The 25,186-nt window shown below is 34.5% G+C and overlaps 1 protein-coding gene across 3 annotated transcripts; it reads left to right on the top strand.

Moving 5' to 3' along the window:
• Nucleotides 1-3,400: 3,400 nt before the first annotated feature.
• On the top strand, nucleotides 3,401-23,894 carry AGGF1 (angiogenic factor with G-patch and FHA domains 1). Of its 3 annotated transcripts, XM_087813696.1 has the most exons (12): nucleotides 3,405-3,881; nucleotides 6,292-6,394; nucleotides 7,611-7,813; nucleotides 8,925-9,089; nucleotides 11,607-11,795; nucleotides 15,035-15,365; nucleotides 16,220-16,331; nucleotides 17,172-17,223; nucleotides 21,047-21,148; nucleotides 22,018-22,183; nucleotides 22,475-22,510; nucleotides 23,725-23,894. In XM_087813696.1, the coding sequence occupies exons 1-12, from the start codon at nucleotides 3,675-3,677 to the stop codon at nucleotides 23,877-23,879; spliced, it is 1,821 nt and encodes a 606-aa protein (XP_087669822.1). In that variant the 5' UTR covers nucleotides 3,405-3,674; the 3' UTR covers nucleotides 23,880-23,894. The 3 variants fall into 3 exon arrangements, with proteins under 3 accessions (XP_087669824.1, XP_087669822.1, XP_087669823.1); XM_087813697.1 differs by lacking the exon at nucleotides 22,475-22,510 and having other exon boundaries at nucleotides 3,660-3,881; XM_087813698.1 differs by lacking the exons at nucleotides 21,047-21,148; nucleotides 22,018-22,183; nucleotides 22,475-22,510; nucleotides 23,725-23,894 and adding an exon at nucleotides 18,104-18,133 and having other exon boundaries at nucleotides 3,401-3,881.
• The last annotated feature ends 1,292 nt before the right edge of the window (nucleotides 23,895-25,186 follow it).

A 25,186-nucleotide genomic window follows, 5' to 3' on the forward strand; every position in this document is an offset into this window, starting at 1 on the left:
TTTCTCCCAAACTTGGAGTGAGGTGGAGGGCTGGCTGATCTCCACTATCAGTTAGTTATTGCTAACTGTCTGAGGGTTTTCTGGGGCCTTTGCTCTAGGCTGGCTTAGTTGGAGTATTTTACCTGCAATAGATCTGTTCCATGTGTCACCTGTCCTCCTTCTGAGACCAGCAGACATACCTGGGTATGTTTTTCTCACGGAAATGTCAGGAATCCAAGAAAGCAAGCATAAATACTAACACCTCTTGAGACCTAGGCTAGGAACTAACTGGTCTACTGTTTAGGCAATCACCTCACTCAACTGGCCAAAGCAAATCACATGGTCAAACCCAGATTCAAAAATGGAGGGGAGATTCTGTCTCTTTAGTGAAGGGAACCACAAAGTCACATGGCAAGGGATGTGGATACAGGATGGATAAGAATTGGGGCAATTATGTGATTTCCACAGCATCTACTAGTTATAATAAAAAACTGAAGATTAAATTAGCTGTAGGATTTAGTTGATTCATTGCCTGGAAGAAAAGAGCTCTATTCTTGACTAGTGACACTATATATATATGAGAGAGAGAGAGAGAGAGAGAGAGAGAGAGAGAGAGAGAGAGAGAGAGAGAGGGAGAGAAAGTGTGTGTGTGTGTGTGTGTGTGTGTGTGTGTGTGTGTGTGTTAGGGTGTCCCCCCAGAAATGTATATACACACTTTGAATAATTATAAAGGCATTGTTTACTAAAATATATTTCATTTTCAAAATTGAGCTATCAGCTGTTAAAGTGTGTATTCATTTTTGGGACACCTTGTATATATAAAGAGTTAAACTTTTTAAACAAAATCATAAAATTAAGGGGAAAGAGAGAAAAATAAGTTAGGAAACAAAGGAAGGAAGGAGAAGGGCAGACAGCAGTGGCAGTGATGGTAAAAACGAGAGGACACTGGAGTACCACCTGAAGCACACATGTACAGTGAAGAGAATGTAATAATGATATCACAGAAATTATCTAATTTGAACTATTGTTTTTAAACAGATTTAACATAAAAATCCAAATTTCTGGCTTTTCTTGAAAAATCAGAAGCTCCTCAACACTGGGTCCACATTCCTGCATGGTTATTCAGTTCTCCCAAACTCCATAGTGGCTGTTTACTGCTCCGTCCATTCATTTACTTTACTTCCTTAGCCATTGGGGCCATTTGTGTTTGCTTTATACAATACTAGTTCTATTAGTTTCTGTTTTTTAAGTTTCAGGTGGGCTGAATGCTCATTACTTACTGAACATCTGTAATGGATATCCTGCAAGTACCTCAAACTCAATATTATCAACAAAGTAAAAACTAAAGCATTCCTCCCTCCCCGTGCAACAAATGCTCCCCAATAGTTCCTACCTCCTTTGTCCAAGCTAGAAACCTCTCCATTACTTTCACTTCTCTTTCCCTGTCAAATATGCAAGAAAATACGACTTTATTCACAATAAAACAACAGAGTGCCCAGGAAATAAACTAAGAGGGAATGCTTAAGACCTTTCTCATAAAAAGTATTAGAATTCTATTAAAGTACAAAAAAGAATGAAAAAATAGAACAACAACAAAAAAGAATGGATGGGATATCTTAACACAGTAAAGTTTTATGTTAATTCTTCCCAAATAAATCTATACATTCAATGAAATCTTAATGAAAATTCCATTGGATTGTTTGAGGAACTCAAGAAGCATTCCAACACTTTCATTGAAAAATAGAGGTTCACGAATAAGTCAATTTTGAAAAATAAAAGCAGTGGGGGAACTTGCCCTACCAAACATGAAGATGCACTACACAACCAAAGTGATGGAAATAGAACGGTTCTGCATAGGAACAGACTAATATACAAACAAAACAGAATGGAAAGCTCTGAAATAGACCTACACACATGTGGGAACTTGACAGATGATAAAGGTGGTCCTACGAAGGAACATAGAGGAGGCAGTTTGAAGAAAACTAGGCTATTAGGTGGAAAAACACATCTGAACCCCTCCAGTTGGAGGGGAGCAATAATGCGAAAGTTAAAATTATAAAATTGTAGAAGAAAGTATGACCTAAGGTGGGAAAAGACTTCATGAATTAGTTTCAAAAGCCCAAATCCTAAAGCATGTGAAGGAAGATGGAGTTAAGTAAAGTAGACGGATTTGACTACATAAAATTAAGGATTTCTGTTCAATACAAGAAACCATAGATGAATCAACATATATATAACTGCTTAAGAGTAGATATCTATAAAGGATTAATATCTACATTATAGAAAGAACTGCAAACAAAACAATAACACACAAAACACTAAGAAATGGGCAAAAAGACTTGAAGAGGCAGTTTACAGACAGGAAAGTCCAAATAGCCATTTCAACAAGTCTATGAAATCCTCAGGTAATCAGAGAAGTACAAATTAAAACAACAATGCAATACCTCATTGCATTCATAAAAATGGCAAAAAATACAAGAGTGACTAACATTATGCATTAGAGAGGATGTGGAGGGCACAGAACTCCTGTGCACTGTTGGTGAGAGTGTCAAGTTATTCAGCCATTCTGGAAAGAAATCTAGGGGAAAATAGTGAAATCAAGTGTTTGCCTGTGAACCAAAGGTCACATTCCTTGCTACCTATTCCAAAGAAATGAGTGCGCAGATCAATAAAATGGCATGAACAAGGGTTTTTATTGCGCTATGGATTGTGTTAACAGAGAACTGGAGATAACTTAGATGTTGACAACTAGTGGAATGAATAGATAATATGTGCATACATATACCTTGGAATACTATGCAGCACTTAGGTGTATATATAACAACATATGTGAACCTTTAAAACATCTTTTAACAAAATACTATTTATGTAAAAGAAATACACATGAATCACTTTATAAGGATATGTTTATATTTAAGGACATAAATCAGACACGTGAGAGTGGGCACTTACATTGACCGAAAGGAGGTAATGGGACTGGTGCATGGGGATACAGAACTACAGTGAAAACAAAAACAGAGGCCACCCCAACCCCCAAGCAGAAGAGCCGTCCAAAGGCCCATGTTGATGATGTGCTGTGAACTAAGGAGTATGACTACAGTCTTAAGTACAAAATAATAACTAAAAAGAATTAAACCAAAAAATAGCGAAGACTGTCAAGTACTGTAGCACGCAAAACCCCGGCCGCCGCGAGCCCCCGTCCCGCCCCCCGCAGACCGCCCCGCCCCGCCCCGCCCCGCCCCGGCCGTCGCGGGCAGTGCGCAGGCGCACTGCGAGGCCCTTCCGGCTCCCCGTCGCTTCCCTCGCGGCCTCGGCCCCGCCCACCGCGGGCGCGGCGTTTCCGGTTCAGCAGCGGACCGGCGGAGCTCTCGGCCCTCGGCCCTCCGGCCTCCCACTTCTGTAGAAGCTCCCGCGACTGCCGGCGTGGTTGGGGAAGGTATTTGCCAATAAAGTTTTACTGGTTCGAAGCCGCGCGGCTCCGGCCGGGTCCCTCCGCCTTCCCTCTGGTGGCTGCCCGCTGCTCCTTCAGGCCGCGGGCTGCGAGCTTCGGGACGTCATGGCCAGGGGCCGCCGCGGCCGGGCGGGTGTGAGGCCGCCTTTCGCTGCCCCCGCGCTCGCGTGGCTTCTGGGGCCGCCGTCCAGCTCAGCCTGAGCGCAGCCCCTTCGCGCGCACGGGCTGCCTCGCGCCGGACCCCATGGCGGCCGAGGCGCCGTCTCCGTTGTCACCGTCGCCACCCGCGTCCCCGGAGCCTGAGCTGGCCCAGTTGAGGCGGAAGGTGGAGAAGTTGGAACGCGAGCTGCGGAGCTGCAAGCGGCAGGTGCGGGAGATCGAGAAGCTGCTGCACCACACGGAGCGCCTGTACCAGAGCGCCGAGAGCAACAACCGGGAGCTCCGCACGCAGGTGCGCCGCCGCCGGCCCGCGCCGCCCCGAGGCCTCCCGCAGTCCCCGGGGGGCCCGCCAGCGCTTGAAAGAAGTAAAAGTTCAGCGCGATTAAAATTCCCAGTACATGTGGAGCAGACCTAGGAGTTCTGGTTACTCGAGTCAGATAAGCGCGTGAGCAGAAGTTACCGCGGGTGTGAATTGAACTTGTGTACTTTTAGGTTGTCTTCATTCTCACTTGTCGGTACTGCCATTGGCAGTAGGCGTATTTATAATATTTTATTCTAGGTCGCTTTTGAGTTTGTTAAAGCGCTGGACTTGAATCAGAAACCCATCTGCCACTAGATACGTGAACTGATACTGATCCTCGGTTTCCCATAAAAATGAGAATGCTTATACCACACAGGTGAAGGTTAAATCAAATTAAGTGTGAGCGAATTTTCACAGTTCTACAGACTTGAACACTACATGTAAGGTGGTCATTCTGGGCGTTTATTTTGAGTTTTCTGCTAGAAGTAGGGAAGATAAAACTTACTTTCTTAGAAACACTAAGTAGCTAACTTCATTTTTATAAAATACAGTAAGGACAAATGTTTAAATTGCCACACTTTAAAAAGAACACACTTTTAAACAGGAGCATATTACTTTTTTCCAGCTTGATTTGTTTGGCAGTTGCACTGTGTCCTGATAGGTTGTTTTCACTGAGATAACTATTAATTTCAATTAAATTGTTGTCCTTTGTAATATATTAGTACCTTTCCTAAAACCACAAATGTAGTCTGAATCCGTCATCAAACTTTGTTATGCTTTATTATCAAATGATCTATGAACGTAACTGCTGAGTTGGAATGACTTGGTGTGCCCATTGTATAGCGGTATTGACATTATGACATTATAGAAAATTTGAGTTTGTTTACTCAGCAACTAGTTCTTGAGCACCTGTAATGTATAAGGACTGTGCTAGGAGACTACAAATATTGTGAAAATATCTTGGGGTACGGGGAGCAAAATAGGACAGCCTTTTAAAAAACCTGTTTATAATTCTCAGTTGTTCAAGTACTGCTAATCTTTGAAGAGACGACATTTTGTTATTAGTCTTAATTTAAGAGTGGTCTAACATGAAATACTGAGATGGATAGAAAGCCTTGACTCTACTGATGGTAGTAATTACTCCTTACTCTCCTTCTAGTCAGCCTCCCCTGGTGGTGGTGGTGGAGGAGTTTGGTTGTTAACTGCCCCTCGGAATTACTAACGAGTATTTTATCTAGGGCAGTAAAAAATTGGGCTGGGAATTGAGAGTGAATTGCTAGAAAAATATAGTATGTACAGGCTTTGGAGGCAAAAAAACTTGTGCAAATTACTTTGTCTCTTCAGATTTCTCACATGTAAAATGGGGATTAGGAGAACTAGTTTGTAAGATGTTGTAAGAATTAATAAAGATGTTATCCAAAGTAACAAATATAGTTCCTAGCATGTAGCAGATGATAAATGATCTAGTTCACAGTAATGGTGGTAGTGGCAGAGCCAGGACGAGGGCAGGGCAGTCAGTAGTCTAGGGTAAAATATTTAGGAAGGCACTGATTCTCAGGTATAGTCCCAGTACTTGCAGGAAACTGAGACTGAGTGCCTCCTTAGTTTGCTCCCTAGGTGCCTCACTTGCTTCACCCTAGTCCCAGCCCTAGTTGTAACAGCAGATCTGATACTTTATGAAGTGTGTAGATAATCTGTATGTAATCAATTTTATTGCCTGTCTCCTTTTAAGCTTTATGTATCATTAAAGAAATATTTAGAAGCTTGTTTTTTAGTTTCATGCCTGTAATAGACATCTCACTCTTAGATCTTGTCTAAATGAGGTGTCTTGAGGAGGCTGCAGCTCATCTGCTTATGGGTATTTCTGCCCTCTGTTGCTCTTGCTTTGGCAGTCAGTGAGGCACAGGGAGAGTAGATGCCCCTCTGAGGCAGTTACTTCTTTTTTCTTCTGCTGCAGTTATTTAGTCATAAAATGACTATGTAAAGAAAAATCATACATTAAAGTGCTTTTAAACTCAGTGCATGGGAATTAATGTTTTTTGCTAATTCTTTAGAGAGAACTGCTACATCAATTAAAATATTAGTATAAAAACATTCTTATTTTTTAGAAATAAAGGATTATGTTCAAAAAGTCCTATTAATTTAGTTTGTCTGATTTCCAAAGGGGATATTTTGAGGTTTAGAAGAGAATATAATTTAAAACATCTCCCTCTGCAATTGTAAAAGATGAATGAAAGTAAATGATAGTATTTTCAGTTTTTCTGAAAAGGAAACTAGCTGCGATGGTAATTCTCTAAAACTTTTACCAAGAAAAAGTAATTATTTTAATTTCAGGAGAATGGTATGCATATTTTTATATTGCTATATGATTTCTTTTTCCTAACACCTTGTTTTCTTTTAGGTAGAAGAGCTCAGTAAAATACTCTATTGTGGGAGAAACGAAGATAATAAGAAGTCTGATGTAGAAGTACAAACAGAAAACCACCCTCCTTGGTCAATCTCAGGTATTTGGTTGATAGTGGAGATATCCTAACACCATCACATTCAAATCATGCTAACGTGGAGTTTTCTTTAATTAAAAAATAGACAAACATCTAGATAAATATGAGAACTGTTACAAGGTTACTTTCTCTCCATGTGATTACATGTTTTCAGATAATCTATTTGCTCTTCTGATGGGAAAGGAGAAATGTATTGTCATTCCTTTAAATACATAGGATTGCTACTGTGGTTTTAGTGGCACATTCACTGAGTAATTTCTGCCATGCTGTGAGCCATTTACTATCATATCTGGCCTTCCATGTAACCAGATACATGTGGGGTTTTTTTGATGCATTCCACTTAGCATTGTGTTCAGTGCCAGTCTCTTAGGCCTTTGTGGGAATGGTGAGCCCACAACCATGACCTCACGGAATAAGGTTGTGAGGTAAAATAACTGAGCAACTGAGTTTTAAATAGGAATCACAAGAAATGATTTTTCCCATTACGTTTTACCTTGTTTTAGTCAGTACATAATTTAGCTAAATTGTTAAACACAGCAATAGCATTAATATTACATATCTGCATGATAATAAATTTATTTTTATTTATTTATTTTTTTTAAATATATCTTTATTGATTTCAGAGAGAGGAAAGGAGAGGGAGAGAGAGGCAGAAACATCAATGATGAGAGAGTCATTGATCGAGCCCACAACCTAGGCATGTGCCCTGACCGGGAATCGAAGCCCAATCACCTGGATCCTAGGTCAGCGCTCAACCGCTGAGCCACGCCCGGCTGGGCAGATAATAAAGTTTTTAAAAAGTCAGCATCATGAGAGCAATTTGACAGAAATCAACCTTTGTTGTTTTTATTTCATTGTCATTTGATATGCAGTAATATTAAAGTACGTGGTTAGAAACTGTTTAAAGTTGCTTATTTTTTCACAGAATACCACTTATCTACCTGTTTTCTTTTTCTAGTCTTGCTACAGAAAATCCAAATCTGTTTACCTTTATTTTTTTAGTTTGACAGCTAGGGTACTTAAAGTGACATTAGAATCAAAGGTATAAACATCTACAAATTTATCGGCACTATCAATTTTAATTTGTTAAAGTGTGTACAATTGTAAAAATATGTTTCGTTTGCAGTGTGTACTGTTTGTGTTCAGTGCCAATGTTTTAGAATTAAGTTCTTTTTCTATACTCTATTCTAATATATATCACAATTTGTTTTTGCTATAGATTATTATTATCAGACGTACTATAAGGATATTAGTCATTCAGATAAAGTGACAGAACCCTCAGTTCAGCAAGATCAGGATATCGAAGCTTCTACTTATAATTCTAAAGACCAGTCACAAATAGAAAACGATGCTTACGCTGGTACTGATGTGACGGAAAAGGTTGAATGTGGACAAGAGGACCGTTTTGCCTCAAATTCACAGGTAATAAAATGCTTAACATGATACTGTTGATGCCCAAGAACTTGTCCTTCATTATTGTTATTATGCACATTGACTTCTTTGGTCCATCATACATATACAGGGGTTGTAAATATTCTGTGTATAATTATGCAGAGTATTACACTTCTAGAGAAACAAAAATTAGGATAAATTGTTCATATATTTGTTTCCTACTTTGTTGTGTTCTAAAAACTTATGTACATGAAGTAAAACAAAGAAAATTTGTCAGTATATTTGGACTCAGCCAAAAAATTTTATGAAACTACCAAAATAACCTTGTTCATGACAACAAAAATTTTAAAAAAATCCTCACCTGAGGATACATTTTTGTTGGATTTTTTAGAGAGAGAGGAAGGGGGAGAGAGAGACTGAGAAAGAGAAACATCAGTATGTGAGAGAAACATTGATCAGTTGCCTCCTGTATGTTCCCGACTGGCACCAAACCCGCAACCTAGGTATGTGCCCTGACCGGGAATTGAACCCACAACCTTTTGGTGTATTGATGACATTCCAACCAAGTGAGCCACCTGGCCATGGCCACAACAAAAATTTTTTAATGCTTGCTTTATGTCATATATCCTGCCACTATTCAAATTTCCCTGAATATTTTATAAATTTTTTCTATAGTTGTGTGTGTGAATCAAAATCCCAGGAAAGTTCTTTCAGTGCAACTGCTGATGCTATAGTGAATCTCACAAAATCCATAGCTTTCTCCTCCATCTCTCTTCTAAAATTTTTTTCCCTTTGGACCTATGATTATGGAAGAGTCTAGATCGTTTGTCTTAAAGAATACTTTAGAGTCCATATTTTATGAGTTACTTCTCTATGATATCGGGCATTTATTTTTTAGTAATGTTCACTCATTTATAGTGTCTTAAAAACTGGGTCAAAATTGAAGTAACTGATATACTAGTAAATCTTTTTTTAAATGGATCAAATTGTAATTGATAGCCATCCCTTCCATTGCAGAAATTGAAGCCTTATTATTTAAAATACCTTTTAAGTCTATTTATTGTTTCAGAGTTTGATAACTTCTAAGTTGATTGATATAAGACCATTTTTGTCTTATTTGATATAAATATATTTTACCTAGGAGCCAGCGTCTGCATTAGCAACAGAAGATTCGTCCTTAGAAGGTTCATCGTTAGCTGAAAGTTTGAGAGCTGCAGCAGAGGCTGCTGTGTCACAGACTGGATTTAGCTATGATGAGAATACTGGACTGTATTTTGACCACAGCACTGGTTTCTATTATGATTCTGTAAGTATCTCAGACCTTTCAATACTGTAATAATATAGTTACTTAGATGCTTGATACCAAATATTAAACCCTAAGATGAACTAAGAAAAGCAAGAATCTGCATTTAAAAATTATGTTTGATTCAAAGGTATTTGACAAAAGTAAAGAATTATAAAATTTCTTATGATACTACACTTTTAGGTTTGTAATTAAATAAGTTAATTGTGATTATTATAAATTAATATTTTAGAGGGTTTAATAACCTTTTATATATAAAAAACATACAAAAATGTTGGAGCATTTATTTATTATTAAAAGCAGACAACTACTTTGTTGTAAAATTTTAAGAACCTAAACTAACATTTTTTTTATAGAATTTATAAGGAAGTGACATTGTTAATTTTCACCTCAGGCTTGGGGTGAGATTTGTTTTTTTATTTTGAATACTTATGAACCATTTGACGCCACAGAGGGAGTCTTTTTCTTGAATTCTCAATAGCATGTTTATTATTAGTGTTTTATATTCTGTGGCTTGTAAGCATTTTGCTTTTAAAAAATCAATCTATTAACAGTGAGAACTAGGAAATCAGTGTGGAATCAGAAATATAATGGACCACTGACTAGGACAGAACCAGAAAATTAAGTTCCTGATTTATAATGCAATACAGTGTGATGGCTGTTGAAGTCTGGTACTTAATTGGATTTTAATCAGGATGTGATGACAGTGATGGAACTCACATACCCAGGTACCTCAACCTTGATGGTCTAGGCATGTAATCTGGTCCTCAGGAATTACAGAATATAGTGTCCAAAAATGGACCACCTGTTCATCATTCCAGTTACTGGAAGTATTGTTAACTAATTTAGGGAACATAATAATGCTAACTATCTTATATAGGGATTTCGTTAGCTTGTCAGTTTGCACTTGGTATCTGTACTTTGTAAATCCTTTGTAAAGAGAGAGCTTTCTTTCACAGGAGTATGCTAATTGACAATGCTAGTTAATACCAAGAAAATTAATGTTTAAACTTTCATTGCTAAAGAGAGTAGCTATTCCTCATTTGGTTTCTCGGAAAATACAGAGTTTCCAAGTGTATGACATTAGTCTTTGTCATTCCTCTACCTTCCTTTCTGTATCTTTTCTCTGGACATTTATTCTGTAAATGGTTAATTACATTCTGCAGGTTATATGTCTCAGTAAATTAGGGACTTCGTTTTGCCATTTCTATTGTGCTAATTTTCTTTTTTTTTTAATTAAATAAAAATTTGAAAATATTTTAAAATATTTTCTAATATTTTGGACTGAAAGACACAATAGTTTAAAAGGTATGAGTTATAAACATTCTGTTATCACTAGAAATAAAAATTAGAACACACCTGTTCATTTTTTTAGTTAAGTGAAATAATAGAATTAAAAATATTTTTTTTTTGTAAGAGATCTGCAAAATGGATTAAAGACAATAATTGCAGTAGTATCAACAATTAGAAAAAGAAATTACTCTTTTTCAGGAAGTTTTAGTTTAATCTCAGTAAATCATAAGAGGTTTCCAGGCCTGATCTACATGGATTTATGATGAAAAGAAAATATAGACTTTCAGTTAAATCTTAGTTATAGAGTACTGGCCAATATCCCAAAAAATGCAGGTGATTACATAATTTTATATTTCCAGTTTCACCTATAATTTTCCAAAATTTATTTTTGTGCAACTGCTTTATTTTTAAGTCTTTAGTTAATGTAGAATTAAGCGAAGATGATTTTTTAATCGATTTCTTTGTATAGAATGTTATGTTTTAGTATTTATGAACTTTATTTCCAAATTTTTCTATAGGGCTTTTAGTCATGAACAATAAAAAGGCAAATCTTTGTTTTATGACATTGAGAGAGGGCTTGAGAGGTTTATATTACCAAACCATTATTGTGTAATCTTAAGGATAGTAAGTCTGGAATTGCTTTCAAGTGCTCACCTTTTTCTGATGCATACCTTAGTTTTTCAGAACTTCTAAAAGGTTTCTTGTTATAATATTTTATTGATGTATTAAGCTGAACCATATGAAATTGCTGTTTCTGTAAGTTAAAAAATGGTGAAATGTTGTCAGTTTCATGATTCAATTTAATATTTAAGTGCACTCATTTTTCACCCTAGGAAAATTAGAGCAGATATTGAATGGTAAACTATTTTGAAAAATTACAAGCATTTTTCTTTTTTTAATATGTTTTTATTGATTTGAGAGAGAGAGAGGAAGGGAGAGGGGGAGAGACATCAATGAGAAACATGGATTGGCTGCCTCCTGCATGCCCCCTACTGGGGATCGAGCACATAACCTGGACATGTGCCCTGATCAGGAATGGAACGAGTGACCACACTGGCCAGGGCCAAGCATTTCTCATTGTGATATTTTTATTTACTATCTTCAGAAAATACTATAGTTCTTAAAAGAAAGAAACATTTGCTATATTTGAATGTTTGACATTTCTATTGTTTATTTTTCTCTTTTATTTTATATAAGTAGTACTTATTGTTTTCTTGATTTTAAAAGGAAAATCAACTATATTATGATCCTTCCACTGGAATTTATTACTACTGTGATGTGGAAAGTGGTCGATATCAATTTCATTCTCGAGTAGATTTGCAACCTTATCAGACTTCTGGCATAAAACAAAATAAAGATAAAAAGTTGAAGAAGAAAAGAAAGGATCCAGATTCTTCTACAGCAAATGGGGAAAAGGTATAATCTTCCTAATTTTTAAAATCTACATAACAGTAATATAGTTAAGTCAAAATTTTTGATGAAACTGAAAATCATTCAGTAACCCTACATTAAGATAACAAGGTATCAGAATCTATTAACTAAGGAGTGTTTACATTGGTCTGTTTCACAAATTCTCAGTCACTAGAAGCAGAAGGAATTTCTTAAAAGTTTGAAGGAAGTAGATTTAGGAAAGAAAATATTCTTGTGTTACATAATTTGGAAGAACTTTCAGACCCTTAGTTGATAAGTTGATGTCAGTGCACAATTCACAACAAAACAAAAACATAGTTTGTAAGTAGAAGTGTACAAAAATTCAGCTTTCTTAGTTACATTGAGCAGTTTCTTACCTACTATGCTAGCAAACATTTTTTTAAAATCCATTTTTGGCAGCTATAGAGTAGCTACATCTTCTTATAAGAAGTATAAATTGGTATCTTTTTGAAAAATAGATTGGCTGTTTGTATTAACTGTAAAAATGTTGATTTTTTTTCAGTTGGGAAATCTCATTTCTGGTAATTTATTTTTTAAATCAAAAGAAAGAAAAATGCATTTGTATAATTACATAGCAATATTTTTAAGAACAGAAAAATAAAAGTTAAAATGGCCCACAAGCTATTGGCTAAGAAAATGATAGTACATTTAATTGGAAAGCATTATTTATGCCATAAAATGGTAGTTGTAAAGAGTGAGGGAAATTTTAAAAATAGTTATGATATAATATTAAATTGAAAGAAGGAAAATATAAAAAATTATTAATGCTCTTATTTCTGCTCACTCCACAGATAAGGTTGATGGTTTATAGGCAGGAAAGGAGGCTTATTTGTTATATTGGCATTTGGTGAATTGTGGGAACTATTTGATACTTTACTCTTAAAATTTTATCTCATTTGTTTCTCTTCTTAACCAAAGAAAAACATTTTAAAATGATAATACCAAAGTTCAAATATGGAATTGGGATTCTGTTGAATTTATTTTCTGTTCTCTACTTGATTTGTTTCTATTTTTTATTATTTTCACTGGCAATACATAGGAATAGAAGAATATGTGACTAAAATACTAAAAATGATTTTTTTTCTTTGCTTTCAAGAACTATGTTTTAATATCTTCTACCTGTTACTGGTGGTTGAATGGTTTGGCAGGATAGATTGTAAAAGTACTTCTCCCTAGCAATAAGAAAAGAACTTACACCAGTCATCAAAAGGCCTTTCCTGACAAATCAGAGAATGAAATTTGAAAGCAATTTAGTAAGATTTCGGTTCAGTTTAGCTCCTATAACTGCTCATCTCATTTCTCTCTTTTTAATTCTCACCTGATCACATGTTTAGAGAGCGGGGAGAGAGAGAAGGAGAGGGAGAGAGAGCGAGAGAGAAAGAAACATCAATTGGCTGCCTTCTGTACGCACCCCAACTGGGGATCGAACCACAGCACAGGTATGTGCACTGGGAATCGAACAGGCAACCCTTTGGTGCACAGGATGACACTCAACCAGCTGAGCTACTCCAGCTGGGCCCATAACTGCTCATCTTTACCATCCTTCTTCAAAAATATGCGAAGTACAGGACAGAGACTTAAGAAAAAATCCTGATGGAATTTTGAGAATTCCTTGAGGATTCCAAAAGGTAGCTGTGAAGCACTGGAGACCAGTTTAGGAATCCTCAACTTTTCTTTATTTTTTAAGGTACTCTTGAACCTCATTCTTTGTAGGTGGAGGGTATGTGGAAAGAAGGGAGTAGAGTGAGGAGATTGGAGTAAATAACTTGAAATACGCTTATATGCTTCAGTGCCCACATGTAGGCCTCTTATCTCTTAATGAATATTTAATATTCTGGCAGAGTGTTTTTAAAAGTATTATCTCTGGCAATTTCACTCACTTTTTCCTTGCATTTGTAATCCTATAAGTAGTAATAATAAAATACACAAGATTGGAAACTGCTTTTTTTAAAGTATATTTTAGATAGGAAAATTTTTTGCTATAATTCACAATGGCCTTTAAAGCTCATAGTTATTCACCTCCTTGCCCTTGCTCTTGTCCTTGGTGAGTTTGTATTGCTAGAAGTGTATATAGTTTATCACACTGTGAGTGTTTAGCCAGTCTCCAAACTGAATTTATGCTGCTGTTAAAAATATTTTTAAGATGCTCTCATATTTTATAAAATAACAGAAGAACATATGAATTCACTTCATCATGTGGCTCTAAGAAAGAAAATTTAGTCTGTTACAAACCAAAGGAAAAAGAGGAAAAGAACTCTCTGCTTCTTCTATGGTTAAAATAATAGATTTGTTCATTTATTGAAAGGCATGCCCAATATAATTGTATAATAAATAGTAAAAGGCTTACGCCAGGTAAGTTGGAATTTGAGATAAAAGAGATGTAACTGGTTCATCTGTACTTTAAACTTGTGTATTATCAAAACTACTGTTCTGCTATGTTAGGCACATTTGGGTCTTTAAATCCATGCTGTAATGAAATCCAATTCTGTGTTGACTTGATAATTGGTTAAAAGTTCAGAAGAAAATTTTGGATAGGTGTATTCTCTAGGCCTTTGCTGTCCAGTAAGGTAGCCACCAGCTAAACATGTTGGTACTGAGCGCTGGAAATGTAGTTGGCCCTAATTAAAATGTGTCGTAAGTATAAACTACACTCAATTTTGAAGACAGTACAAAAAAATCCGTGTAAAGTATTTCATTGGTAGTTTTTATATTGATTAAATATTAATATATTCAGTGATAATATTTTGTAAATACTAGGTTAGATAAAATAAAATGAATTTCACTTGTGTTTTACCTTTTTAATTTGGGTATTAGAAAATTTTAAATTATAAATATGGCTTGCATTTTTTTTTTTTATTGGACAGCATTGGTCTAGACTGTCATCTGGTCCAAGCAATATGTGATGAGGGCCTGGACTGGGACAGTTAGGACATTGAAAATAGATAAGAAGAGAGAATTGGGATAAATTGTAAACATAGTCTGTATTGCTTGGTAATTGATTTTATGTAGTGGTTAAGGGATGTCAAAGATAACTATAAGATTTTTCAGTTGGATGCTAAATGGATGGTAATGTGTTTAACCAAGAAAGGGAACATGAGCAGAAGAGGGTACAGATAATAGCTATTGTTATTTCACTGTACATATATCTTTACTAATCCATTGTAACATTTAGCATTATAAGATGGTCATGTTTAAGGTTATCGTCACAACCCACCCTTTTCCAGGATTTGAATTCGGAAGATCAGAAGGCATCCAGTGTTGAGCATATAAACTGCAGTGAGGGAGAAGATTGTGCAAATGTGAAAAAGAAGGCCAAAGTAGACATTCGTTACAAAAGTAGTTCCCTTGAATTCACTATTCCATTTAGCGGAAAGACGATAGAATTTCCTCTTAATGAAAACATCTATAATTCGACATCATTTAAAGATGAGAAAATCATAGAGATTGATAGTGAGCCAGAAGAAGGTGAAATTACAGACTCTCAGACTGAGGACAGTTACGACGACGACATTACCAGTGAAGACAATGTAACTGCAGAAGATACTGAGGATGAAGGTACGTGAATAACCATTATTTAATTTTACATAAATAATTCTCTCTGGTCATTGTAAACAGAGCAACCCTGTTAAAAATGTTAGTATACTATATCTGCCCAAAAAAACACCCTGATTGTTTTAAATTGATTATTTTAATGACATTATTGAAAGTTTTGTGGGCTACCATTGGTTATTCTTAGGGAGTAGGATGTGAATAAATGACTAACACTTGCACCTTAAAGTTTCATTGCATTGAATGGCCTAGTCAGTAGAACACAAAACCAAGTTACCTATGCCTTAATCCTAAAGTATGTATTAAGTCTATTTTAGTGGGTTAGATATTTATAATCCGCTTTTATAATTGAGAAGGGGAGAGCAAATTGTCTTTAAAAAGTGTAGTCCATGAATTCAGCTACATAGGTATTATGATAAATCTAATTTTTTTTTGCTTGTGGATATAAAGACATACTTTTAAAACCCAGGATTTCATATTAGACTATGTGAGCTTATTTTGTTCTTAATGGAATTTCTTATATTTTTAAATGGGGTAGACTCAGTTTTTCTAACAATATAAAAATGTTTGTTTTCTATATTTTTAAATTCCAAGATCTTAAAAAAAAAGAGTTGATTATTTTGTAATTCTGATATATGCTGACTTTGCTGACCTTTAGGTTGATCACTTTAAATTGGTGATAGTGTTAAGGTTTACTAATTGCTATGTCATATAGCAGGAACTAAGAAGGTTGTTTAAAACAGAATTAAGACCTTTGATCAATACATTTTTATTTTATAGATACCTCCTACAATTTCTAGACATTTCTAATTTTTCCCCATAGCATTTGGTTAATATGTACCCACTTGTTTCTTTGGCAGATGAGGAAAAAATTTGGCCCCCTTGCATTAGAGTAATTGTTATTAGATCACCAGTGCTGCAGACAGGATCACTGTTTATCATTACAGCTGTAAACCCTGCTACAATTGGAAGGTAAAATGTTTAATATTATTATATTTGTATATTTATCTTTTTCTAGTGGATTGTACCTTTCTTGAGCAGTTATCATGAAATGTGCATGGTACATATTACTCAGGTACTTACTTGTACATGGTACTCAAAAAATATTACTGGCACTTACCTTTGTCATTTGCTTTTGGAAATCAGTTGAGGGTATGACTTCATAGTTCCGAAAGGGGACTGCCCATAAAGAGATAAAATCTCATTGATAACTTTCACAGAGATTTTTTCATTTTCTTACCTTTTGTACTGCCTTTTTTAGGTTTAAATTACTTACCTAAACCCAGTATTGGCCTCCTTCTCTGCTTCTTTTCCTTTACCCCCTTGTGGCTCATAACCAGCTTGCTAGAGAGGTAGGTTTTAATCATGAGTAAGATAATTTCCTTTCTTTCTGACTGGAAAGATAATCTGTCCTTAATTCAGATTCTGTGCAATACCTTAATTTTAAATTCTAGGAGAATAGTGTGCTCCTTTTATATGCAGTAATAGAAATGGGAACATAGTCAACAGATCTGGAGTAAATAATTGACATTAGTACAACGGATATTTTGTCCTACTGGATGTTTATTAGCCTGGGATAGATGTACCAAAGAATAAAAGTAATTCTGGAACCTCTTTTCAAGTAGGAAATTTAGAGTATGATTAAGGAAACTGGACTTAGTGGGATAGAGAGACTTGCATTATAACATACCTTTTTTTTAACACTATCTTTTAAGACATGCAAAATCTTTTAAAAAATTCTTTTCCTGTCTCTAAGTGCTGCATTTATATATGCTTCAAAAATGATTAAAGACATTTTTCTTAACTGTGCAGAGAAAAAGATATGGAGCATACTCTCCGAATCCCTGAAGTTGGTGTCAGTAAGGTAAGCTCTTTGATTTTACAAATATAGCACCTTGATGTATCACCATTATGGCAGAAAGCTTAGTGTTTTTCCCATTTAATAGAAAGGTTAATAGTCAATGTAGTAATGCTAATGAAAGTAGTGCAGGTTTGTTTATTTCACTGCTTGAGAAAATAAAAATTATCACAATTTGAATTAACTAAGTTATGTTTAATTTTCAATAATATGGAAGAGTAGAAAATGGATTAATTTAGGTATTGAAGTAATACCCATCTAACAGATGTTTATTGAGTGAAATAAATTTGCTAGATATTATGACAATTCAAAAATGAATCAGTAACCTGGATTCAGGCTACTTTTAGTTGATGGTTACTTAAAGTCCAGAGTATTTTATAACCCGGGGACAATCTGTTCTCTTCTACCCAATGCACTTTGTATACAGTTTTTCCTAGTTGAACCTCTAATGGTTTCTTTCAGGAAAACAGTTGAGTTTTAAAAACAAACCATAAGGACAGAGTTGCAACTTAAAAAAAAAAATAGGTCTAGCTACGAGAGTTTATACTTCATATTTATCTTTTTTCACTGTATTTTCTATAGTTTTTATCCCTCCCTTCTATGGTTGTTACCTTTCCCCCCTTTTTTTGTTTTTCTTTTTTTGACCTCTGATCATTCCCATTTTGTTTCTATTTAATGAAACTATAATATGGGTCTAAAGTACATATTTTATATGATTTTTGTCTTTTTGGAATGATATTTGTTTCTCACTATTAGTTTTAAAGTCTAGTTATTTTTACTGTGTTTGGATTCATTCAGAGAGGAATAAATCCTCATAATCTTAACTCTGACCAAATTATCTTGCTTTTTAACTTTCCTGTGACCCTTTATTCTTCTGCTCCCAAAGAAAACCCATCTGTAACTTAAATGGGAAAGAAGTCCTTCCCCCGCTCCAATCTAAAAATTCAGGTAGTTCTTTGGCGGCATTTCTGCTTTTTATTTCTTTCTTTTGAACTAACATGTCCACTGGTGGGGTAAATAATTCGTTAGCTGTGTAAAATTGGTTTGACAATATATGTCACACATATCCAGGTAGGTGAAAAAAATTAAATTACACTCTCACCCCACCCCCACCCATTTCATATTACTATTAGGGGAAAAAAATAGATGTAGGTATTTTACCACTGCATAGGAGACTTTCTAAGTAAAAAAAAAGTCACAGAGGACAAGATAATTTTAAATAATATAAGTTTGAAGTTCTTTATATGTTAAGGAACAAATTAAAAGGCACAATAGGACAGTCAGATAAAAATGACAAAATATATATCCTTTACATTTTAAAAGCTCATACAAATTCACTTTTCAAACCCCATTGTGACACCAATTGGTAAATGAGACAAGGACATAAACAATTCACAGTAGAGGAAATATCATGGTTAACATACAAAAACCATTCATTTTAGTAATTTAAGAAATACAGATAAAGCCAAGATGTCAGTTTTCATTCATCGTATTTGCTAAATATCACTCCCATTGAGAATATAATTTAGAACAGTTTGTTGGCATAAGGTCTCAAGTCAAAAGACTTGAAAACACTTAAACCCTTTGATATAGTTGTTATTTTTCTAAATTACCCAATTGAATAAAATGTACAAAGGACATGAAGAGAAAATTTACAGAACAGGACACCCAAATGGCCATTACAAGAAAAGGTTCCAGCCTCAGTAATAATCAGGGAAATACAAATTAGAATCACAGTGATGAGATTTAATTTCACATCTATTATGCTTGCAAAAAAACGAATTCTGACAATATCAAGTGTTAGTTAAGGCTGTATAGAGCAACAAGAATTATTATAGATTGCTGCTGGGAATATAAATTGGTACAACTACTTTGGAAAATAATATGGCAGTACCTAATAAAGTTTTGCGTATACTATTGCTTAGCAATTTTATTCCTAAGTATATAACCTAGAGAAACGCTTGCATTTTCCACAAGAAGGTTCTATGTACAGAACTGTTCATAGAAACATTTTTAAAAATGATAAAATCTCAGGAAAAACCTGGATGTCCATTATCAGAAGAATATGTAGATTGTGGTACATCTATACAATGGATTACTATTCAGCAAAATTGTACAACTGTGCACAACTGGATATACCTTGTAACATAATATTACGCCAAAGAAGCAAAATAAAAAATTACATATACAGTAGCATAATTTCTTAGAACTCATCAACCTATCCATTTAAAGCCTATTAATTTACTGTATATAAATTATATCTCAATGCAAAATTCATACAGCGTGACTCATATCAAGTTCCAAACAGGCAAAATAAACATATATTGTTAATGGATACATACGTATGTGGTAAAAGTATAACGAGATGTTTCATAATTAAATAAACATCAAATTTCTGAAAAGGAAGGTGGGGGATGGATGGAGTGAGATACACATTTATGGATCATTTATTTTAAATATCTGAGGCAAATATGGTAAAATTTATTAAAGTTGGGTCATGGGTAGATAGGTTCAATATATTCTTTTGTGTGTTCGATACATTTTATAATGTTTATGAAAATTTTAAAGAGCAGCCTTATTGTGATATACTTTATGTACCATATTACAATTTACCCATTGGAAGTCTGTAATTCAGAGGTTTTTAGTGTATTTACAGAGTTCTGCAATCATCACATCAATTTCAGAACATTTTCCTCACCATAAAAAGAAAATCAATAGTAGTCACTCATTTCTTTCCACCCTCCACAGCCATAGGCATCCACCAGTCTTTGTCTCTATGGATTTGCCTATTCTGTGCATTTTATGTAAATGGAATTACATAGCATGTTATCTTTTGTAACTGGCTTTTTTACTTAGCATGTCTTTAAGATTCATCCATGTGGTAGCATATGTCAGTTCTTCATTTCTTTTTATAGCCAAATAATATTCCATTGCATGGATATACATTTTGTTATTCATCAATTGATGGGCATTTGAATTGTTTCCACTTTTTGGCAATTAAGAATAATGCACTTATGAACATCCATGTGTAGGTTTTTGTTTGGATGTATGTTTTCATTTTTCTTGATATAAACCTAGGAGTAGAATTGTTGGGTTGTATAGTAACTCTCTGTTTAACCTTTCGAAGAATTGTTAGACCCCCCCTTAGGTAGCTGCACCATTTTACATTCCTTACTGTATTGTATTGTATATGAAATTTTAATTAAATATTTCTGCAGCTCTTTATCCAATTAAAGAGACATGTATTGAATACACGTCCAGTCAGTATATGTGAGGCACTGTGTTATGTACTGAGAGGTAAGCAAAAATGTAAACTAATGTAAGCAGTAATTGAAAGCAGTACAATGACATTAAGATATTCGGTAACTTCATATAACATATGTGTTATATAAACAGAGTACTGTGGAGCAAGGAGTGATTAGTCCTGAGTATTGAAAAACTGGAAAACTTCTCTGAGAAGTTGATTTTGAATGTTTCAGTCACCTTTTGTGTTAAGAATTTTTAATGATATCGACAAATATTTATGTTAGGTGAAAATAATTTCAAATTGTTTATATAGTATAGTCTCAACTGTATTACAGAAGTAGAAAAGGTAGGACACACTACATTATTAATGGTGGTTATAGGTGGAATTATGTGTGATTTTTTTTCTTCTGTAGCCTCCACATTTTTGCCAGAAGCATCATAATACTTTTGTATTCAGAATAAGTATTAAAAATGATAAAAGTTATCAGAGACTGAAGTCCATTGCATCCTATCATAGAGAAATTGTTACCTGTGGCTTAAAAAAAAGTATGCTACTTTATAATTACCTGGTTTCTTTTTTAAGTTTCATGCAGAAATTTATTTTGACCATGACTTACAAAGTTATGTCCTTGTGGATCAAGGGAGTCAAAATGGTACAGTTGTTAATGGAAAACAGATTCTTCAGGTGAGTGTATATATATATATTAATTATTTGCACATTATTTTAAAAAATTGAACTGAAATTTTTTATTCCTGAAGACCATAGTTATACATACCATTTGGCTAGGTCAGTGTTCAAGTCCAGTGGGTTACATGGAAGGGAATTCCCAGAAAGGGCTGAAGTATATAATAAGTGAATACTTGACTATTGAGTTTTGACTTCTAATTATGTATCTATGCCTTGTTTTAATTATGTATCTATGCCTTGTTTTTAGAGGTAAGTGCGTTTTAAAGTTACTCAGATTAAATGTTCTTAGAGCAACTTTAGGGGCCCTTCTTTTTTGTGTTTTTTAAATTTTGTTTTAATGAAAGTGTTGCTAAACTGTAAACTCCTTAAAGCAGGGGCTGGGTTATATGTATCCAGTTTAACTCCTTTATCTTCAACATGTTGCAAAGTGCTTGGCACTGGAGGGAGACCTTAGTCTTAGTCTATAAGAATAAAAAATGAAATAAAATTGAATTATCAAGAGGAAAAAGGAGAATAATGCTTCAAGAATCTCCTTAACACTTTGTCTTTTTGACTATGATTATTTGTTTTGGTAGGAGATTGTTTGAAGTTTGGGTTGAGTATTTCTCTGATAGGATTGGGCATGGAGATAGGAGATTATGGTGTTTGATAATATAAAAATTAGAAGTTTCTCAGTTCCATTATCTTTCCACTAGTAAAACATTATGGATCATCCTCACGTTGTGAAAATGTGTGTACATATATTTGTCTATCTCATTGAGAATCATCTCAAAATTTTTTTTGTTATAATCAGACATTATTTCCATTTGACATAAAATAATCATATGTAACTCTTTGATTTCTGTTTTGTAATTTTTTCCCCTCAGCCTAAAACTAAATGTGACCCTTACGTACTTGAGCATGGAGATGAAGTGAAAATTGGAGAGACTGTGCTCTCTTTTCATATTCATCCTGGCAGTGACACCTGTGATGGCTGTGAACCAGGGCAGGTTAGAGCTCACCTTCGTCTTGATAAGAAAGACGAATCTTTTGGTATGTGAAACGTATTGTTATATGTGGGCATGATAAGTTTTCACTTCACTGGAGTGTTCTAAAAATGTATCAGTTGGCTACCAGCTTCATGTCTTGATCTAATAAATTTTGATATAATACTTTATTGAGATGATTTATATTTCTTTTTTTAATTGACTTTAGAGAGAGGAAGGGGAGAGAGAGAGAAACATCTATTGGTTGCCTCTCATATGTCCCCTGAGTAGAGATCAAACCTGCAACCTGGTTATGAGCCCTGACTGAGAATTAAACCTGCCACTTTTTGGTGTACAGGACGACATTCTAACCAACTGAGCCACACTGGCCACGGTGAGATAATTTATATTTCAGTAAATTTTATCAAATGAGACTAAGAAATGACATGTATTTCAAATTTGAGACCTAGGCTAGTCGATTATGATTGTAGTTGGTTTTTCTTTGTAATAACTGCTTTTTTATAGCATTAGGTTACTTTCTGACCAGGAGATAATCATTAGCTCCATTTTTGCTAATCTAGTTTAGTTGGCTTTTTTTTTTTTTTAAATATATCTTTATTGATTTCAGAGAGAGGAAAGGAGAGGGAGAGAGAGAGCTGGAAACATCAATGATGAGAGAGAGTAATTGATCGGCTGCAGCCCGCAACCTGGGCATGTGCCCTGACCGGGAATCGAACCCTGATCACCTGGATCCTGGGTCGACGCTTAACCGCTGAGCCACCACGCCCAGCCGGGCTAGTTGGCTTTTGAAGAAGCTAAATGTTCTTCAAAAGTGTAATTGTGGCATAACGGTAATAAAGATTGATTTCCTTTAAACATCTGTTTACTGATAGGAAAAAGTCATCCACAGTTAAACTGTCATATAATAGTAACATGGAAAATAATAGGCCAAGATATTAAAAGTTATTGGTTGATATGTTTGCTTTCCTACTTTCCTAGTTTATATTGATAGATCACCTGTGTATATACCATGATTTTCTGTAGTAAATAACACTGTAGGAAGTTGCTATTTTGCTTTAATCTCACTCATCTAAGGCTTTTAAAATTTAAATACTTTGACCTAGTAAGAACTAATTTTTTTCACATCACTTTTTCCCCTAAATACCAATTTTACATGGTCATTGTATGTTTTTTATTTTCTAACACTAGATTATGAAAATAAATATGGCATATTACAAAATAATGTGAATCTTGGGTTTTGTGATTTTTCTTTTGCACATGCCTGCATTTCTTTGGAAAATTCACAGTATTTGGGATTCTTTTATAATAATCATATCAAAAAATTAAGGTGTTTGGTGTTTCTTTTGTTATCTATATTGTAACATTTCTATAACTTTTGGATTTTGGTTTACTTTCCAAGTAGACTTAATTACCAAAATGCTGAAAGGACATCATCACAACCCAATATTCCTTTATATTAATGTTTATTTGTGCTTTTGATTAACCTACAGATGTTTTTAATTATTAAATATGAGTATTAACTTTATATAAAATCTATCAGATATAGTGAGTTTTTCTTTTTAAACCAAAGTCACTTTTTCCTTTTAGTTGGTCCAACACTAAGCAAGGAAGAAAAAGAGTTGGAAAGGAGGAAAGAATTAAAGAAAATACGAGTGAAATATGGTTTACGGGTAAGGATGTTAAATATTATTACATGTGTTCAAAATTGTGTACCTGGTAAAAATGCCTTTAGATATGCATAGTACATTTTATATATTAAAAATGAGTTATTTAGAATGATTTTGACGTTTATGTAATTTCTTTTAGTTGTTTATTGTTACCTTAACAACTGTTGAGGTTGAAGTAGAACAATGATAATCGTACCCTACATTTGGATAGCCATTTCTGGTTTTTAAAAACTTCCATCAAAATGTTACCATCGAAGAACACAGTTGAATGCCCAATTTCAAGACTTACTTGTAAATTACAGCAATTAACAAATAGGTCAGGGAAACAGAATAATGAATCCAGAAATCGATCCGTATAGATAGACAGATGTGTACGTGTGTGTATGTATGATTTCAACAGAGGTGTGAAGACATTTTGGTAGAGAAAGGATGATCTTTTTAAACAAACAATGCTGGAACAATTGGATTGCTATATGCAAACATAACAACAAAAAGAACTTTGACTCAAACCACATAACATGTAAATGAAATAAAAGTGGATCATAGATATGAATTTAAAACCTAAAACTGTAAAACTTTTTGACACAAACCTTTTAGGCACAGATTTTTTAGATTTCTAACATTGAAAGCACAGTCCATAAAAGAACATATTAAATTGCACTTCCTCCAATACTTCTGTTTCTCCAAAGACACTGTTAAGAGAATGAAAAGATAAGCCACAGACTGGGAAAAATATTTGCAAATCATGTGTCTGATAAAAATTATACATCTTATATCTAGAATACATAATGAACTCTCAAAACTCAGTAAAAATAAGTCAATTAAAAAATGAGCAAAAGATTTGAATAGACACTGTACAGGTGGTAAATAAACACATGAAAAGATGTTCAGTGTCATAGTCATTAGGGAAATTAAAACCAGTTGAAAAGACTGACCATACCTAGTGTTGGTGGGCATGTGGAGGAACTCTTCACATACTGCTGGTGAGAACATCAAATGGTGTGATTACTTTGGAAAACAGTTTAGTAGTTTCTTTAAAAGTTAAGTATATAATTCAACTACTGTATGATTCATCCTTCTACTCTGAAGTATTTATCCAAGAGAAATGAAAGCATATGTTCATACAAAGACTAGTAAACAAATGTTCATAGCAGCTTTTTTTCTTTTAGCCAAAACTGGAAAAAAATGTATGTGTTCCTCATGAGTGGACAAACACTAGTTAGCAATAAAAAAGCAACTATTGTACAGGCTGCAATATGGATGAATCTCATTTATGCTGAGTGAAAGAAACCAGATACGAAGAGTACACAGTATATACTTCTATTTATATAAAATTCTAGGGAAGCAAACTTACATGTGACAGAAGGATCTAGTTGCCTGAA

This window comes from Miniopterus natalensis, assembly GCF_054644295.1.
Source record: "Miniopterus natalensis isolate mMinNat1 chromosome 3 unlocalized genomic scaffold, mMinNat1.hap1 SUPER_3_unloc_2, whole genome shotgun sequence".
In the NCBI taxonomy this organism is placed as follows: domain Eukaryota; kingdom Metazoa; phylum Chordata; class Mammalia; order Chiroptera; family Miniopteridae; genus Miniopterus; species Miniopterus natalensis.

Bases quoted from the DNA above. Each gene is read 5' to 3' on its own strand.
- AGGF1 (XM_087813696.1), top strand. From the start codon at position 3,675: ATGGCGGCCGAGGCGCCGTCTCCGTTGTCACCGTCGCCACCCGCGTCC. The intron at 9,090-11,606 runs GTAAGTATCTCA...TGATTTTAAAAG, and splicing joins CTGGTTTCTATTATGATTCT to GAAAATCAACTATATTATGA. The intron at 22,511-23,724 runs GTGAGATAATTT...TTTTCCTTTTAG, and splicing joins ACTGAGCCACACTGGCCACG to TTGGTCCAACACTAAGCAAG.